Source organism: Telmatherina bonti (assembly GCF_933228915.1).
Source record: "Telmatherina bonti genome assembly, chromosome: 6".
NCBI classification, from domain to species: Eukaryota; Metazoa; Chordata; class Actinopteri; order Atheriniformes; family Telmatherinidae; genus Telmatherina; species Telmatherina bonti.
In genome coordinates this window covers 29,992,320-30,011,754 of record NC_136624.1, presented here as the reverse complement: position 1 = coordinate 30,011,754, position 19,435 = coordinate 29,992,320, and the positions used below count along the sequence as shown (strand labels likewise).

Sequence of the window (19,435 nt, the reverse complement as noted above, 5' to 3'; positions counted from 1 at the left end):
TAAGTAGCTGAAGGACCCACAGCTTATTACAATCAAAACTTGGTTGAGATCTTTACAACATACATAATGCAGTTTTAAAGAGGAAGAAATGAATGCTGTGATTCTTTGTATTCCACAGATTATTTAAAAAAAACAAAGATCAGTTCATAATATTTTCCTCTCATTTTAGGGATGGCATGGTACTGATGTAGTCCTGCATGAATGGGAGCTAAGCTGTTACAAAATAGACACTTTATAATTTTTTTAAGTGAAAATTACAAAAAAAAAAAAAAAATTTAGAAGTTGCACCTGTCTGTATGTCAGTCAATTTTTACTAGATCTCAGGCCTGAAACAGACTTATGCAGATTTAGGAAGAAATTCCAAATAAATCTTGGATTTGTGGATTGAATTTAATATTGAAATCAAATACAGCATGCCACTACACACTACTACTGCCACTAATAATAATAATAATAATAATATTAAAAGCTTTGTGTTGTGGAAATGAAATGTCATACCTCTAGTCATGGAGGGAATGACGTTGGCACAGGCTGCTACATGTGACAGCACATATTCTATTTATAACAGCTGAGTGTGAGGGCCCAGTCTGACATATGCAAGGACAGATGGACATCATAGCCGAAATGTCCCTGCAGGAAAACTGTACAGACACCTTCAAACGAGACGATTTGTCGCTCTGCAGCAGGTAGGCCCCGTTTTACTACTGGAACATGTCAACAAAACGGCTTCATGCTGGGCTTGATGTTTACTAACAAGACTTCATGACATCAATGTGAGCGTTTAATAGGCTTATGCTCAAAATGAAAAGATCATGGTGACATATCAGATTATACCCAATAAAGTTGAACAAAAGATCAATTGATTGTGGTCACAATGTCAATACACTTTAATTGGATTTGTAGAAATTTTAAAGGAAAAAATAGTTATGTCTTCTTGTATCAATGTATTTCTGCAGCCTTACTGTATTTGCAATAAACAACCTGCTGTGTGTGTGTGTTTTGTTTTTTTTTTTTACAAAGAAAAGCTTTTTTATTTTCCATGTCAGATCATGTGACCTGTTTTCTACAAACAGGGTCTCGGGGTATTTTGGGGTATTGCTCGTGACCGTGGTGCTCCGGTGTTGCTTTGCTGCTCCGAAGTCTTTCAGGCTATGAACTGTTAAAGGGTCACACAACTGTTTTCAAATGACAGGTGATAATCAACGTCAAGCTTCAAACAAACGCACACAAGCTCTAATTATAGCTCGAATGTGTTGATGTAACAAATACAACCAACCTAAGATACCAGGGGTTGACTGCTACATGCAGCACAGCAAGGTGACTTACGTGAGTTTTTATGCAAACTTACAAAAATCTGACCCCATTTGTCCTCTTCCTAGATCAGATTGAAGGGCACGTGAGGTGTCAGAATGGATGACTTGGATCACAGCCTTCATATGGTGGAGTATGACTGGAGCAGCTTCTATGATGAGAGCGAGGAGTGTAATCTGGAGCAGCCTTCGCTCGCCTACTCTGATGACTCTGGTCTGAGCGACTCAGAGGAGTCAGGAAACTCAAACTTAGTCTGCAGCTATGGTCAGGAAGAGTCACAGAGGAACCATGATGCTGAAAGTGCACAGCTACCAGAGCAGCTTAACAACAGAGGACCAGTAAATGATGCTGCAACAAGTGGGAAACAGGTGGAAATGTGTGTCAATAATCCCACCATCAACAACGAAGCTATGCACACGGCAACTACACAAGAAACACTGCAGATCAACCCACTAAATGTTCAGTGTTCAGGAGAGACAAAAGAACAGACACAAGATTGCATTCTGCAAAGAGAGAGTGACCTAAAATCTACCAAAGAACCTGACCCACTTCTTTGTAACCAAAGGGGACTGGGTGTGGGTGAGTCAGACACTACAGACAGAGCTGTTGGTGTCATAAAAGCTGAGAAGGAGCGCTGGTTTGTGACAGTAAATGACAATCCCACACGACAGCGAAGGCGTTCTACGTCTTTTAAAAAAAAACGCAAAATAAAAAAACCTTGTGAGGGAGGTCCAATGTGGCACCTTCGGCAGAACAACTCAGCTGGAAATGGTGTAAAGATTAATAAACATAAGCATGAGTCTGAGGGAGACACGAACATACAGTTAAACCAAACTAAAAAGCCAAGAGGGCAAAAAGGTGAGAAAATAAATTGTGTTCAGGTCATTTCAGAGTCACCAGACAAACTGGTAATCCCTTTGATGGAAAACATTGCTGAAGCAGTAATCAATAGACGTGAATCTGAATCAGACAGCTCAGCATTTACATCACCAGACAGATGTATGCCTCTGCAGGTGGAGCATGTGCAAAGTGATGAAGATGGCGCTGAGTTCTTCTCCACACACAGTTACGACTCTGAGACCTACTTGTCAGCTGCTGAATCAACAGAGGAACCTCAATGCCATCTCATAGAACCCACACAACCCTCATTATCTCCAGAATGTGACAGCCAGACTGAGGAAACTGACTCTGACCACGCTACTGGCCGACAGATGTGCTCTCAGGAATGTGTGTTCTCCGGTGATGTAGCAGCTACAGACTGTGAAGGTTATGACAGCACCAGTGGTGAGTCCTCTGTCACATTTCCATCTGCTGGCTTAGGAGCTGAAGAAGCACCGGATGATGACTCCACATGCGAAAACGACACACCTGCAGAAACATCTGGACCCCAACCACTCCCAGTAAATCTTTCAACACGTGCTTGCTTCCAGGGAGATCAGCTTGATCCTCTCTCTGTTCCTAATTTAACAGTAAGCCCATGCTCTGTAGCTGATAGCCCAGAAACATATGCCAAAGCTGCAGGTCACTCTCAACCCATCTACGCCATTTCTGCGTTTTGGGATGAAATGGAAAAACTGACTATAAATGACATTCTGCAGCTCAGGATGGGTAAAAACTCACCTCCCAGGCAAACCCAAGAAACAGTGGCACCTGATGCAGAGGATTTTTCACCAAGCCGCTGTTCTTATGTTGATCCTGTGGAACATGAATTGGTCGACAGCAGCCTGATGGACACATCTGACACGGCAGACTCAGATTACTTCACGCAGACTGATGAATCCAAGCCAGATCACTCTAGCTGTGAGTTTTTCACCTCCGATTTCGAGGAAGAATACTGGCAATTTATCAGAAGCAGTAGGAACCCAAGCCCTGATCACAACAGCAAAAACCAACAAAGGAACTCCTCTTTCTTATCACATGATGACAACTCCACAAGCTCTGAAGGGAGGGAGACACCGGTGCCTTTAGAGGATGTTGCAGGACAACTTTTTGACAGTCAGGAGTCCCAGACTTCGCTGTCTTTATTCAGCCATGATTGTAGTTTGCCTTTTACCAGGCCTCTTTCTCTGGAGGAAGATGTTGATTTGAAAGCCAGCAGTGGCCTGGAAACCCTCATTCCTGCATCTTTTTCCTCCTACACAGACTTAATAAATGCACATTACCAAATATCTCTCCCAGAGACATTTGAATACTTTTTTACAGAGGACAACAATACCACTGAGTCACAATACGTCGCCATCTATGAACCGCAAGATATCGCAGTGGCTTCGGTCTTTGACCACGACCTCTGTGTGTTTGGGGAGAATGCATCCCCCTCATTTCCTCTGCAGTGCAGCCCAGAGAAATCCATCCCAATTTTCTCCTGCTCACATCCTGCCGTAAGAGAGCTCACATTCCCGAAACAGCACTATTTTTTGAGTGCGAACTGCAAAGAAGTGGATAAAATCTCTCCAGTTAGGCTTGTGTGTAATTCTTTTATCCAGTCAGATCTACTTGGAGGCTCAGGAGTGATAGCGGGTGGATCTCGCAGATGGGAAAGTTTGCTGTCATTAAGGAAGATTCGCTTTCATGGCAAAGGAAGCATCTGGTGCAGAGGGTCAGGCGCCTGGACGTTCCCAGTTGAGAATGAAGAGATCCCAATTAAGAGAGAGAATCTGACAGCAGTGTTGCTGAATGAGAGAAGAATCTGCCCAGCTTCTGCTGAGGTGTACAGAGAGCTGCAAGAGCAGCAGAGGCTTTTGGAACCCATTTGCATGAGTAAGTACTTTCAGCACAGTAAGAGCCATAAGCAAACCTACTATGTTCAACAAATTTGCCGTGATTTTTTTTAAACAATATGTAAAATCTATTATCATTATGTCTTTTTCAGAGCGAGAGGGCATCTTCTCCTCAGTGAAGCAGGCAGATATGTGCTTAGTCTGTATTGCCTTTGCCTCCTGGGTACTAAGATCCTCAGATCCAGAGGCTGCTGATGCCTGGAAAGCAGGTAAGAAACTTCTCTTTCATCACTCCAACAGTTTTAATGGAAACTTGATACACTTTTCTTTTCTTTCTCTGGGTCTTTTTTTTTAACTTTATTTCACTCCTTTGTGCACATCGTGTGTTGGACAGCAGGGAAACTGCTGCGGAAATGGTCGTTCCGGTCAACAATATCTGCTTTGTCGACACTGAAATCCTACTAAAGAAAAATCTTCATGAAAAACTGCAACACAAATCAGAGCGTTGCTTTTTTTGAGATGGAATATTCAGACATTCATGCAAATCGCATGACAAGCTACAGTAACTCATGCTGACTTTATAACTAATCTTTTTTGTTTCATTTTCCAGCTCTGCTTGCGAACGTGAGTGCTCTGTCAGCTATCCAGTATCTGCGGCAGTACGTGAAGAAAACTGATCCAGCAGACGACCTCTGAGATGCACACAGAAAAAGTCATTTGCAAATATTTTCACTTGGGTCCATCCAAAGAAATACTATCCACTACTGAAGCTAATGAGTACAGAACACACACTTCTATAAAGTGAAGTCCAGAGATATTACGACACAGCTGGACTTATTTTAGCTTTTTATCAGGACATATTAGAGCGACAGAGATACAAAACACACTGGCTCTAATAGTGGCTATATTTCTGTTTTTTCTTCTTTTTGAGTCTGAAATTAGTTTAGGCAAAATTTGGTTAAAATTTCAGAAGTGTGTTGTATTTCATTCCCGACTGCCAACAAGCTCTTTTGCAGAAGTGTAAAAAAAAAAAAAAAGTCACACTGTTGCACATGTTTCTTCATTACACTGAAGTCTGTGTGGGAACCTTCCCTTTAAATACAAACGCACAAAATCCCTGACAGATGACACCATTTACTCCGTAAATGGACCTTTGCTGCAAGAATATTGAACTAAACTGTGTCCCACATGATTATAGTACATAGGATTTATGTTCTCAATCAGAGCAAGTGGTTGAAGCCACAAACAGGGCTGAACTGTCAGAACAGTTTTAGGTTTATCAATCAAGCAATAAGGTTCCAAGCCGGTGTAGCTTCTTTGGGTATGCTTAATAGTAAATGGACCATAATGTACAGATGCCATTTTGATTTTATGCAAACCTTCTAGGTTTTTCTTTTGCAATCATGTCCATATGCATCAGCAACTTGTAGTTTTGGAAAACAATGTGACGCAAAGTGTGTGAAGAATGACCGTGAACGCAAACCGTAGACTGAAAGCCAGAAAAATATGTTTTACATGTTGGTCTTGTTTGAAAGTGCAGTATGTCGTATGATGAGGAAACATGATGCGTCTGCTGTAGTGATGTGCAATAAAAATGCTTAAATGTTATTGAATTTGAATAATTTTCACTTGAATGCAATAGAAAACATTAGAACTAAAATGATAAATCAGGGAAAACCTACAAATGTAGAAAAATATAAAAATAGGGGCAAATCAGCATTTACTTGCTTCTTCTGGCCTTGTTAATCCATTCGGAAACCTTTTGGATTTGTCAAGATCACGAGTGGGGTTTCCTCACCCATATTTTGAGAACCAGTTTGTCCTTAAAATAATAAATGAATAAAGTCAAACGCCAGCACAGGGTTTGATGTCAGGCTGCTGTGAAGCTAATTTAAGTCCCAAGGTTGCCTCACAAATGGCTTTGATGAACTTTTTTTCCATTTAGTCTTGTCAAAATTGTCTGCTGCTGAAGTCATCTTTCAATGATTGTATTAACATTCAAATAATTGTCATTTTATATTTCCTGTAAAAACTGGACTTCGACATGTAACTGATTCAACGCTCTGTGATTTAATGCAATAAAACCTGAATATGTTAATCCTCTCTGTTCAAGTTCACAAGTGCAGGAACTGATACTTAGTTTTCCCACAATACATTTAGGTCCAGATATGTCTGATCTTTGCCTGAAGTCTCATCAAAGAATGATTTCACTCCCTTGTGATGCTTTGCCAAGAGTTTATCGCCAGATGATAAGATGATGAACTCGTTCACTCTAAATATTCTGTTTCTGGTTTTTCAATTCCAGAGTTGCTTACCAAGTGTATGCTTTGAATCATTTCCATCAGTCATGTCCAAACACTGTCCAGTGATCACAGTTGGGTTTATTTGAGCAGACTTCTTCTTCACATTTTCTTCAGTTCATGCAGCTGTTACTGTCTTCTTTCACATTATAAACACTTTAGACCCAGTACTAATTGAAGACATGCATGTCCATACCAGGGCATCTCTGTGTGTTTTAGCAGTCTTAAGATTATCCATACACTGAAACCTTTCAACCTCTTTCTCAGAATGATAGGAACTGTTGCTTTGGCTTTTTCCAACACTCCCATCTCCTGATGGATTTGTTTAATTTCAGTTGTGTGAAGATGATCTGTTTCACTTGAGCTTGTTTAGAAGCATGTGGTCCAAATGCAACATACTTTGAACCAACTGCTGACATTTTATATGCTTGACTAATGGAAAAGATCATAAAGGAAGGGCACACATCTGTGCCCTTCCTTTATGAAGGGCACAGATGTGTGCCCCCCCCCAAAGTCATTTGAAATCAGGAGAAAAAATTTCATATTCCCCATTATACGTCATGTTTTTAAACCTAACCCAGTAGCAGCTGGGACAGGCAAGTTCTCCCTGCTACCCTGATTGCTAAAGCTAAGTTTATAATCAAGATGTCTTCAAGAAAATGTGTTACTAGCTGAGAAGGCGTGTTGACTTTTTTTCATCTTCTCTGAAGATGCAGGAACCACAGTTTGTTTTTCCTGATCAACAAAAGAGATGTGAAAATGAATTTGTTTGTTACTCTTCATGGACGAGTTTAGGAGCAAGGACGCACCAAGTTCTGCAGGGAGACTGGCCATGTTCACATGAGAGTTTTATGTCCTCTTTAATCAGGAATAAAAGTCGGATCTGCTTTAAAAAGATGATGAATGACCATATGAACATTTAATTCCAAATGTAAATAATTACAAACTTAACTGGTTTATTTCAAATCTAAACAGATCAATTCCTTCATCATGCATAGGTTCGTTCCGCTTTAAGTTGGTGTCTATGAGAGGGAAGAGTTCACTTCCGAGGTCCCACGTCTGCTTTAGAAAAATGAAAACATGATGACCATGGAGGAGGTCAAGATTAGAAATGGGCGTATTGATACTCTGAAATCAATAGTTTGATTTCTATTGCATTTAATTTTTTTTCTTTTTTTAGTATTAATATATGACTGCTGACACAAAACCTGTTATTAGTTTTTACTTTTGAGAATTTTAGGCAAGGAAATTGCTTGTGACACCGAGCACGTGTATTCCTTCAGTGTCACATGATTATGGGAGCCTATCAGATGTCATGATGGTGCCGTCACTGTTAGTGATGAAGTTTTGTTGTAATACTCTAATGGTTTAATGAAAATTACTGTGCATTGTTATATTTACATATTTTCTATTTAATAAATGTTAATAATCTTCTGTTCATCTGTAGTTTACTTTATTTAAAAAAATATTAATTTGATATTATTATTGCTTAATTAGTCAGTCAAACATATGTTGAGGAACATTTTTCAATTTTTGCCCTTCTCTAATCTTCACCAATACTGATTCACATTACCCTGTATTTGTGATGTCATCACACGAAGAATAAAAACAGTGTTTTTTTGTCCTTCAGTTTAAATGAGTTGTAACTTCTTGATCATTATGCACCTTCATCAGTCATTCTCATTTCTCCACTTACAGCAGGAAATCTCTTCATTGTTTTGAAAAAAGAAAAAAAAAAAAAAAAAAGTGGAGCTCTTATGCAAAGCAAATCTAGATGTTCCTGAGATTACAAATTAAATCATGTAAAATAGTCATTCCAGGTCCATGTCAAATAAAACCTGGTTAATACTTTTATGCTCCCTTGTTTAAACTGCAACAACATAATGTAACGATAAATACGCTTGAGCCAAGTGCTATTTACAAACTGGATACCGATTACATTTTTCTTTGGGGAAAATAAAGAGAAATGTGTGTTATTGCAGAAATATTTATTGAAATAAATATGCCATGGATACAATTTGATAGTATACCACATAAATACTGAATTTTGGCAGTTCTTTTCAAAACTCCAATCAAATGATTGAGATTTAGTTTCTAACCAGTTGGGTCATTCATGTTAAAACAGTGTAATTACACTTTTCTAACAAAACTTTCTGTCAGTAGAGACAGACTGTGGTCCAATTTAATAATCCCACCTTATATCATTTTTAGCTTATGTTTTCCTGTTCTCGTGCTCAATCAAGGGTCAAGAATCCACATCTACTGATATATCAATAGTACTTATTAATATAGAATAATGTCAACATGTAATATTTACAATCTCAAAAACGAGGGAGTAAAAGCTTCGGTTATACTGTGAAAAGATATCTTGATATATATAAAATTTTAGGATTTAAACAAATAATTAGCAGATTTAGGAGTAAATCAACCAGCTACTTTGCTTTCAAAGTCTAACGCCACGATGCAAATTGCTACTCTAGCTCTGAGAAAACTAAAGGATGAATCATGCTAGGTAATAACTATCATCCACACATTGATTTAAATGTCATTCTGTACAAGAAAATCCTTTAGAAATCATAATATGGATATTCAAAGTTAACATCAAAGTATGTTCCCACATCCTTTAGTAAATTTACAAAAAGAAAACTTATATCAGTGGGTGAGATTATTCATCATTTTGACAATAAAACTAGTGTTGATTCTTTAGTGATCGGAAAGTCTCAGACTTTTAAAGTCTCCAGAAGTGCTGAACAAGGAATGCACATAAAGATCCACAGATATTTTTCTAAAATATATTAGCACAAACCAACAAAAAAAGACAAATTATTCTCTTACAGTGTCAAAGTACACAGTATTGAGTTTTAGAGTAGAACTTCGGAGCATGCACCACCTCAAGATGGCTTGTCACCTTCTTTCTTCAGACGGCTTAAAAGACAGAGATGAGCAAAGGTTTTGGGCAGCTGTCATGTATCACAAGTTTAACATTCATAAGCCTTCACATTTATCTTTATTTTAGCTTCACCACGCAAAACACAAAAAGATTGTACCTACAAGCGCTACAATTACCTTAATAAATGACAAAAACTTTTGATTTCAGAGTCGGGAGTACTTTTAAGTTTCATTTATTTGCAGATTTAATATAATGTCTTGATCCTGCACTGATGCAACATGCAGGCAGACAAATTAGGAGACTGATGCCTCCCTTAAAGTAATATAAATAAACAGAATTTATTCATTTTTCAGCAACAGATTTTAAACTCTTCAAGTCATGGACGATGTTCTCACCTGTAATAATCCTCCTGACTGGGTATGGGGCCTCCATGGAGGTGATGCCCATGAAGCCACTGCTGCTCCATTGCCATCCTCTGCAGCTCTGCAGACTGAGCATGCATGGCCTGGAGCTGATGTGAGGCGGACATCTGGGGAATTGGACCCTGCAGCTCCCGTGGATATGCAGCCCCTGTGGAAACCAGAAAAGTAGATCAGATTGAATTGAACTGGTTTACGCGTACAGGACTCGACGTGTGGAAGGAGTTACAAACCAAACAGTGGGTGGCGCAGCATCTCGTGATCATGAGGGAGGTCACTGAGCAAAGGGTTAGGGAGTGGGCCTGCAGGGAAGGGGAATCGAGCCAAACGTGGTCCTGTTGCCAGTGGGTCCACAAGGGGATGAGGGCTTGAACCTGTAGGAGGAAATAAAACATGGAGTAAATATGGATCATTTTATGTGAATTAATGCTGACCAATTATTTTCACCTTGACTGAGGGGATCTTGTTGGTGCAGGTGGAGGTGGGAGTGAATGTGAGAGTGCTGGTGATGGTGAGGCGTCACATTGAGCATCTGCAGCCGAGCAGCAGGATCAGTCGCCACAGATGCCATCCTCTCAGCGTGAAGCCGCTCTGCAGTAAGTCGCTCAGCATAACTCAGCTCTGGCCGCAACTGATGCCCTGCCAGGGCCATCCTCTCACGCTCTAGATGGTTCAGCCCAGGATGGAAGGGAACAAATGGATGGGGGGGCCCAGGGATGTGGGGAAGACCCAGTGCTCCATGCCTGGCAAAGTGCTCCATAGGGTTGGTTGAGGGGTGCAAGGTTTCCAGATCCGGGGGTTTGACCTCAAAGCCAGGCTTCATCCTTTCACGGAGCTCTCTTTCTCTGAGATTTCTCAGCTCTCGCTCCCTGAGGCTGGGCTCAGCGCTGTACAGTCCAGGCATGTGGTATGCCAGCATGGGGTCGCCGGGGCTCAGGGACACGTAGAAAGGATGGTTGCGATTAGAGGGGGACATGACATGAGGCCGTGCGTAGTCACTCAGGGTGCGCAGGGCTGGCGTGTCTGGACCAATGTAGGGCGGCACGGCTGCTACAGTGGTGGGTGGTTGCTCAAAGGAGGGTCGTCCGTGGCTCTGAGCCGCCATCTGAGCCTCATTAATGCGACTGTCATGTGAGGAACTGGATGCTCTCTGAAAGCAAAGATACTGCGTGAAATAGTTGACGATTTAAGACAAAAATGTTACAACGAACAAAAAAAAAAAAAAAGAATATTTTACTCACAGCGCTTCTATCCGCCTCCCTTTCTCGCTCCCTTTCTTTTTCTCTTTCACGCTCTTGTCGAGCACTGTACTCCGGCTCTCTCCTAGATCTTTCAGTAGCCTCCTCCCTTTTCTTGGCCAGCTTGGAGGACACCAGCGGAGTAAAGAAAAAGTCTGTCCTTGCACATGAATTGTAGCCACGGTCCAAGTGTTTGATAAACCTGAAAGAAACAGATTCAACGATGAACAATCAACCTATTTTTATGCAAAAATTCCACAATTTCCTAAAAAGGGAATATAATAAGGATATCAGGGATATTCCAGAATACAGATATTTCAATAAGTGGTTCCTATTTATATACGTTTTCATTAACCCTTTAATCATGTTTTTTTAGTCTTATTTTAAGTTTTGGCTTGTGGCTTATGATGATATTAACATTAATACATAAATAAATAGTCTTTACAATAATGTCCAGCAATACTAACAAGCAGGAAGTCACCTATGAACACAGTGTTTTATCTGGAAATGTAAAAGTTGGAAGATGACTTGAGGAACACTGACTTCTGAAATTCTTTTTAAGTATAAATGCAAAAAGCCGAAATCACAGTTGTTCAGGTTGAGTCAGTTTTAGAAAACCAGAGCTCATTGCTGTAGTTTTACAGCCTGTTGGTCTGTTTTAATTTGCTGATTTAATGCTCTGTCATTGCAAATGTGAAACTTTGATTGAACCACAGCAGGAAAGTAGGTGTTCCCACTGCAAACTCACTGCCCCACCCCAAACAAAAGTCAAGTGAAACACTTATATGGTATGCATAGTAGAAGAACAGCTAACTGAAGGTGGCTTTCAGATAATATTTTCACATCAGCTAAGCAGGCATATTGTTTATAGTCACTTGTACTTTTGTAGCTGTAAATGTGATTACTTTGAACAACCCAAGCTGTCTCGTCATAACTATTGATTTATTATTATTTAGTAAAATGTTCCCAAAATAAATCTGACTTTTCTGTCCTTGATGCTCACAAACATTTTACAAGTTATTGAAACTTTGCAATTCCACCCATTTTCAGACTTGCTTTTATCACTTGTCTCACTTAGTTTTAAGAAACTTCATAATTTAAAAAAAAAAAATCTACGAACTGGATTCTTTATATTCCATGTGGCTGCGATGTAAAAAGCGTACCGTGCAGACTGGCTGGCATGGCTTGCCATATTCACGACGGTGGGTTCGGGTGAGGGGCTTCGAGGTGGAGATGGCGGGCTTTTGGCCTCTTCCATCTCATCTAGTGGCTCTTCTTTAATCGGAACTTGCGATCCCACAGCAGTGACACTCGACGAGGACCTCACAGGAAGAGGGGAGAAGGATGGCTGAAGACTTGGAACGGGGCCAAGAGTGGATGATGTGACAGAGGTGAGAGGAAGGGGGGCAGCAGCTTGTGGCTGGGAAGAGGAGGGGCTTTTTCCAGAGTGGGTTGGTGCCTGAGAGATCACTGGAAGTTGAGCTGGGAGTGTATGAGCTGGCAAAGGATGCGGCATAAGCTGAAGAGGAGGAGGAGGGGCGCCTGGAGGATGCTGGTTGGGCAGAGAAGTGAGAGGCTTTAAAGCAGGAGGAGGGGGGAGATTGGATGGCATCTGGGGGAAAGGTGCAGCTGAGGGATGTGGGAGCTGTTTGTGTGAAGGTGGAATAGGGGTGGTGGGTGGAGGCTTGATCTGGAGGCCGGTTAGAGGAGGTTGGGGAAGCTGTGTTTCCTTAAAGAAGGGTGGGGGGCGTTGTGGGGTCTGAGAGGACCCATGTGGCTGCGTAGAGCTGAGAGCAGGTGGGATGTGAAATGCTGGAGAAAGAGGAGCCTCCAGTGCTGATGGAGGAGGCCGCGGACCAGAGGGAGCGTGACTGGAAGGCGGTGATCGGCTGCGTCCCCCCGCAGTGGAGGTTGTCTGTCCAGTGGCTGGCTGAGGGGGGTCTGGAGAGGGTGGAGGGGGGCTTTGAGCTGGATTAGCTGAGGGCAGGGTTTGCGGTGGCTGGGAAGCAACGGCAGCAACCTGAGCAGAGATGGCCGGTGTGTCAGCTGACACAGGAGCAGGAGTAACAGGCTCTGCTGGGATCCCATTTGGCTGGGCAGAGGAGTCGGAGTCGCTCTCATTACCCTGTTGAGGGCTGGGAATACTGGGAGAGGAGCTGCGGTTGTCCTGATCAATGTCTTTGGTGTCACTACCATCGTCCTGAGCACTGCGGCTTTCTGAAGAGCTTTCCTCCTCTGCCTCTGCCCGGGTGCCCTGTGTGTCCTGGAGGAAAAAATCAATTTGGTTCATGTTTTCATTTCTAAACAAATATCCTCATAACTTTTTCCACAACAAAGACTTTTAAATGGGTCTCTTCTTTTCTTTTTTCTAACCAAAATAAGCTTCTTTTTTTTGTACAGTAATACACTTATTTGGTTGCTCTCTTACCTGAGTTTTTGGCCTTTTGGGTGTGATTTTTTCAGGCTCATCAGGCTCCAGAGCGGGACTTTCCCGTACACGCTTTGTTGTCTTTGGCAACGTTACCTCCTCTTTTATCTTCTGCAGAAAAAGCATAATTACACACACACACACACACCAGTTTGAACATTAGTGTCAATAAGCACTGAAGCCCTGTTTCCACCAATGGATTTCACACGCAAAAAACAGGATGATAACACTGCCTGCATTACAGATAAGGGTATATTAATATGCAGAGGAGATCAGCATTTACTAAACTAGAACCCAACCAAACCTCTGTGTACTGACCCAGACCCACTGGTGGAAATTAGGCTTCACAAAGAAACCTCAGTAATGGCTGATTTGTCATGAATGCACAGAGTTTAATAAGGGAAGAACAGTAAAATAACCAATAATTTCCACAAAATTAAAATCAAACTTGTTACTTCTCGCCACAGAACTATGTATGGATTAGGTCATTCTTCAGGAATGCAGAGATGTTGGTTTTTTACCTTATTTGTTCTCTTTGTGGAGTCAGTCTTATTATCTGTGGAAGATGATCTCAAAGAACTAGAGATTGTTCCGCTGGGCTGGTTACTGGACTGCTGATCCTCACGGTTGGGTGAGCCTGTGAGCCTCCTGTGACCACTTCTTAAAGACGACAACTGCTATAAAAAGACAGTCAGCAGTGAACACGGTTAAAACTCCAAACAGTAAATATATGTTTACGTGTTGCTGAACAAATGAGTTAAAATATAAAACATTTTTAAAGATTAAATAAGCTATTGTATCTTTTCTATGCAACTATAAAATGGCACTAGAACTCGTAAATTTAATGTTCCAGCCTGGGGCTTACAGGTGCTCTGCTACGACGAGTCCTCATGCCATGCTTGCTGTTCACCTCCTCTTCCGCTTTAACAGGTTTGAACATGAATGAACCGCTTGCAGATTTTGAAGCTGGCGGCAGACATCCATGTTTGTTCTCATATGTGCGACAACTCGTGCAAAGGAAGCGGCTGTCTCTTCCAACCTGATGCCAATCCTTAGAGCCTGTTACAAGAACAAATACTTTAAGCACAAGTTCCCAAAACTAGTAAAACGGATCTCAGCAGTTAAACAAGTTTCAACTTAAGCTCACTTGTTGTACCACAGTGACTACAGCTCTTGACGTCTTGCTCGCTGTCTTCACTGTCAAGATCATCCTCACTGGCAGAACTCGCATCCACTGCAGAGGAAAGAGGCAGTTTACACAGTGGAAATATGGTTCTTGAACAAATGGTTGTTCCTTTCATGTGAGGTGGCAACAGGTTTTCAAGAAACATTAGGAAGAGTTCACCTGAGTAATTTCGAGAGGAAGTGTTGTCAGGAGCTGGTGCAGATCGAGTCTTTGCTTTACGAGAGGATGGCTGGCGGCGTTGCTGTCGATAAGCTCTTGTTCCTGCGGCCTCTGGTGTTTTCTTCCAGTGGTAATAAAATGTAATGAGCTCTCCCTGATAAAAGGAACACAGCTATTTTTCAGCATGGTGTCTAACAGACAAGGTTATGGCATCAAAGCATTTCCAGTGTGCAATGCAAAACGCGAAATAAAAAGCAAGCACATACGGTCTTTTTGGTGGGCAGAAAGTCCTTCCGAATGCGAAAGAAGTTTTTCCCATACTGTCTCAGGCCTTTGATGAAGCGTTTCTGTTTGATAAAACAGGAGAAATGGATAAATGTATTCATATTCAGTTATGAAAAGAGAATTAAATGAAAAGTAAGTGGCATGATATGTTTTGGTATCTGCCAACTAGCAATGTGAAGATTTTTCCTTAGACATTAATTCTTGGGGTTGATTGAAAAAGGGAGGAAATGAAAGAGACCGACTCATTGCAGTTTGGTAAATTTCTCATTTTCTTTCATACAAAAAGAAAATGGTCTATAACTTTGTTTTAATTAAAAATATTACTGCAGTTTTATAATAACCCACAGCTTTTGGACTAGCTTGCAGCAAGGTCTGTGTGTAAGATGAAACTAGATTAAATGAATCAAAATGAATCTAAAACCTGAGAAGAATTATATGTGCTGGTTTGTATTGCAAATTCTGCTCTGAGAAGATAAATTAAATTTCCCCAGTTTGCCTCTTCCCAGTCTGCTCACATACACTGCATATTAACAGACTTGAATTTGCAGTAAAGCTTGAGTCATTTTCCTATTTTTATTGTTACTACAACAACAAAATAAGTCTAAAACTGTGACTGAAAGCATTTGATTAAAACTATATATATTAATCTAAAGTCTCTTCCAAGGCATGTACAAGCTACTGGGATCCTCTGATACAGCTTTAGACCTTACAAAGATGAACAGGAAGAAAGAAAATAGATGTACTTTCATCTTGATCATACTTCCATGTACAATTACTGAGAAAAATTTCGAGGCAACAGAACATGAGCACCAGATTAAGATGTTTTCTCTGCTTTTGAATGAGCAGTGTGAGAAATTCCAGCAGCAAGGAGGAGACTTGATTCTCAAGAGGAACTACTAGAGGTGTTTGTTCTTAAACTTAATTCATTTGTTGCTTGTCAACTTTCTAAAAGAATGAGCTAAAAGGGGTCTTTAAAGAAGCAAACTAGCCACTGGTGTTGACAACAACAACTTGTGTTAAAAAATGGTCAAATTTCAGTCAGCAACCAAACAATCTGTGCATACCTATGAAAATCTCATGTCTTGTCAGGTATTTCATTGTACAAATAACCATAAGTCCCTTTGTTGCTGCAACCCTTGCTTGCACAAACTTTCAATCGCTGACTTAGGTGTAGCTTAAAGGTAAAGGAGCCGCTCACCACATCATCTTCTGACCAGCATTTTTCAATAAGTTTTGGTAATGGCTTCTTGACCAGGCGCTGCAGAGCTTTTGCCGCATCATAATGGCTTGCATGGAGCTAAATTTGATAGAAAAAACAAACAAAGACTTGAGTGTTTGTACCTAACAATTACAATAACAATATTTCTTAGCAGCAGTTGAAAAAGACACAAATTCAAAGGGTGCTCCGCACCATGTTAAGAGCGTTGAGTGTGGTGTCATCACGGGAGGCTGCTAAGCATCCATCCTCTGTAGATCCACCATCACACATTCCTGCAAACGCTGCCATACTCCTTAAAAATGAAAAACACATTCATGTTACCATATAAATCAGATATCAAGGAAACCTTTTGACACTAGGATCAATGACATCCATTAAAAAAAAAGAGATCATTCTAACATAAAAACAAAACATTTCTGGTAAATATCAACTGAACAAAGCACACTATAATGGACCCCCATGAAAATGTGACACTGGCCTTTGAGGGGAGACTTATTTGGTATTCTTTTGAATGACGCAGATGCTGACTATGGAGATTGCCTTTAAAATCCCAGGTGCATAAATACGTCAATCCATTATTCATCCATTTTGACAGAGTAACTAAGTACAGCCGAAGGCAGTACAGAAAACAGGATGAGATATGGGCTTCCATTCTTTTTAGTTGCTTTTATGGAGAAGACTACTTAAGTGTTATTATTCCAATAAAGTTACAAAGATACCAGAACCTTTTCAACTTTTAGTATAGACACTAACCTGGCTGCTCTAAGGTACATGAGAAGGTCACAGTCATTGACTCCAGGCGCCCACATGAGCTCTTCCTTCTCCGTTTGAGTCTGTGCGCCCGGTGCAGGCTGCGGCTGCAACTCTGGGAGCTTAGCCTGAATAAAACCAGAGAAAACGCACAAAATTCACTTTGCATCTGTGCAGCAACTACGCACAACAGAACTAATTGTGGGACACAGAAAAAGACTGACAAGCATTTAAAAACAAACAATATCTTAAATAATCATTAGTACTATGCTTATTAAATGTCTTGCTGGCAGTGTATGCTTTTCACTTGATTTTTTTTTATGCTTTACTGGCTGATATATTACATTTTTTATACAACGTAAACAACACAGTATGTGTTATTTGCTGGGTTCCTGCAGTTTCTTTTTTCTTGTTTGTTCATTTATGTATTATGTGAAAACAATTTTCATAAAAACCATCTACTATTAAGGTGTATAGGACTGATATTAATTAATGATAATCTCACTGATTCTTTAGATGAAGAACCTTCAAACTTTAAACTAGTTCTCCCAGTGGTGGTCCAGAGATGGGAGGAGATATTTGAATGCATTATATGATATTATTATAATATATTATTATATTTGTATGCTTTTCATTTAATTTCTTTTATGCTTTACTGGCTGATAAATTACATTTTTTATACAACGTAAACAACACAGTATGTGTTATTTGCTGGGTTCCTGCAGTTTTTTTTTTTCTTGGTTGTTCATTTATGTATTATGTGAAAATAATTTTCAGAAAAAATATCTACTATTAAGGTGTATTGGACAGATATTAGTAATAATTTTACTGATTCTTTAGCTCAAGAACCTTCAAACTTTAAACTAGTTCTCCCAGTGGTGGTCCAGATGGGAGGAGATATTTGAATGCATTATAACTGCACAATCTTTTTTGTTTGTTTCTTTTATGACCTAAAAAGAAAATTGAACTTTTGTCAAATTGTACCTGGTGGCTTGGTCCCACTCTGATCTCCCCCTGTGTGCTGTTCAGGCTCCTAATATTTGAGAAAAACAGGGGGGAAATACAATTAGATCAATGACACATTTGAAAAGAAAAAAAAAAACTTCACCTAAAAATAAGCAGGAGCAAAACAAGCTCAACTGGAGAGATTGCCAGGCTGGAGAATAGCAAACTAATGTGTAATTAACCCTGTGGAGTTTGTGGACAGACATATGATCAATATGGGTTTAGGTAACTTGTCAGCACAGCTTCCCTCCCACTGACCACTGATTTCAGCAGCGGAACAACATCCCGCCCCTGCACCTCTGCGAGCCAATCTCAGCTGACGGCTCCTTATATTACATGAATGAAATCCGACGCTACAGCGGCCGCAAAACACTGTCAATCAATCATACATGAGCTGCTAATTTTTACGGTCACCACCATTATAAGAACAGCGAGTGCTGCTTCGGGGGGATCTAAACAGGCTGACAGTGTTTAGCCGAATGACCCGCGTAGTTTTTCACAGCTAAAGTATGCAATCAATAATGCACATCAAGGTTAGCATGCACAACATGTTGACATCCATTAGCAACAAGCCATGTAAATACGCCTCAAACCCAACGAGGATATAACAGTATGTTCTCTAAATGTATTTGTCAGCTGTACCTGAGGCTATTCTGGTTTACCTACACTATTTAAATATCCACTGCAGATATAAGTGTGAGCTACATTATAGAGAAGAGAGGCATTTTGCCAGCAGGAGCTGCTAGCTGCTAACGAGGCTGCATTAACATAAACGCTGTTATTTGGCTAGCTTGTTAGCCACACACGAACTTCGTGACCACTGACACTCCGAGTATTGCAAACAAACGCCTCTAAAAGTAACGCTGCTAAACACTAGTAGACACGTTTAAGAAAACTATGTAGTAAATGCAGCATAAATGTACGCGGTAAGTTAATGAAGTTACCTGCGCGGACTGAACAAGTCGTCCATGTCGAAGGATGTTTGGATGTGGCTTGTTGACACTACGCAGCGCAGTGGGCGATACACACACACACACACACACACACACACACACACACACACACACACACACACACACACACACACACACACACACTCACTAACTATGCGAATCCCCTATTACATGGCTGTTCAAAATGGAGGCGGTATAGCGGAGGGACTCGGTCTAGTTTTTTTTTTTTTTTTTTCCTCTTCTCCCCTCAGAGCGATGACCTCAGCAGCCACAGCTAAGCCTTCAAAGTTGTCTGGGTGTACATAACTGAGCATGTGCTGCGGATCATCAGCAGCAGAGACGGCGCTTCATCAGCTGCTGCTGCTGCATCGCAGGCGGCCATGAATCAAGCTACATATCACACCGTGTCCTCTTGCGGTCGGCAATTATTATGCAAGACAAACATCACACCGCGCGCCATCAATACATAATGGACAGCGCTTGTCATTAATGTTGGATTATGTTATTGATCGTTTAGGTTTTGGGTTTAATGCTTTAGTTTAGTTTCAATCACAGCGTTTAACGGAGATACATCA

The 19,435-nt window shown here is 40.8% G+C and overlaps 2 protein-coding genes across 3 annotated transcripts; one reads left to right on the top strand and one right to left on the bottom strand.

Moving 5' to 3' along the window:
- Positions 1 to 596: 596 nt before the first annotated feature.
- On the top strand, positions 597 to 6,233 carry perm1b (PPARGC1 and ESRR induced regulator, muscle 1b). Its single transcript, XM_079241669.1, has 4 exons — positions 597 to 686; positions 1,380 to 4,068; positions 4,181 to 4,297; positions 4,639 to 6,233. The coding sequence occupies exons 2-4, from the start codon at positions 1,410 to 1,412 to the stop codon at positions 4,722 to 4,724; spliced, it is 2,862 nt and encodes a 953-aa protein (XP_079097795.1). The 5' UTR covers positions 597 to 686; positions 1,380 to 1,409; the 3' UTR covers positions 4,725 to 6,233.
- A 2,074-nt stretch (positions 6,234 to 8,307) lies between these two features.
- On the bottom strand, positions 8,308 to 19,066 carry rereb (arginine-glutamic acid dipeptide (RE) repeats b). 2 transcript variants are annotated; one of them, XM_079242290.1, is made up of 17 exons: positions 18,852 to 19,066; positions 17,887 to 17,935; positions 16,906 to 17,030; positions 16,345 to 16,444; positions 16,132 to 16,230; positions 14,915 to 14,995; positions 14,649 to 14,802; positions 14,451 to 14,537; positions 14,169 to 14,362; positions 13,825 to 13,980; positions 13,304 to 13,414; positions 12,039 to 13,138; positions 10,879 to 11,077; positions 10,085 to 10,787; positions 9,871 to 10,011; positions 9,614 to 9,788; positions 8,308 to 9,253 (listed from the first exon to the last, which is right to left on the bottom strand). In XM_079242290.1, the coding sequence occupies exons 1-17, from the start codon at positions 18,875 to 18,877 to the stop codon at positions 9,220 to 9,222; spliced, it is 3,534 nt and encodes a 1,177-aa protein (XP_079098416.1). In that variant the 5' UTR covers positions 18,878 to 19,066; the 3' UTR covers positions 8,308 to 9,219. The 2 variants fall into 2 exon arrangements, with proteins under 2 accessions (XP_079098416.1, XP_079098417.1); XM_079242291.1 differs by having other exon boundaries at positions 13,825 to 13,977.
- Between the last annotated feature and the right edge of the window lie 369 nt (positions 19,067 to 19,435).

What these genes read in the sequence shown, in the direction of transcription:
- perm1b (XM_079241669.1), top strand. Translation starts at nt 1,410, where the DNA reads ATGGATGACTTGGATCACAGCCTTCATATGGTGGAGTATGACTGGAGC. An exon ending in TTTGGAACCCATTTGCATGA is followed by an intron (nt 4,069 to 4,180) that starts GTAAGTACTTTC and finishes TGTCTTTTTCAG; the next exon opens with AGCGAGAGGGCATCTTCTCC. An exon ending in TGCTGATGCCTGGAAAGCAG is followed by an intron (nt 4,298 to 4,638) that starts GTAAGAAACTTC and finishes TTCATTTTCCAG; the next exon opens with CTCTGCTTGCGAACGTGAGT.
- rereb (XM_079242290.1), bottom strand. Translation starts at nt 18,877, where the DNA reads ATGGACGACTTGTTCAGTCCGCGCAG. An exon ending in CTCGTCGTAGCAGAGCACCT is followed by an intron (nt 13,981 to 14,168) that starts GTAAGCCCCAGG and finishes GTCTTTTTATAG; the next exon opens with CAGTTGTCGTCTTTAAGAAG. An exon ending in GCTGCGCCACCCACTGTTTG is followed by an intron (nt 9,789 to 9,870) that starts GTTTGTAACTCC and finishes TGGTTTCCACAG; the next exon opens with GGGCTGCATATCCACGGGAG.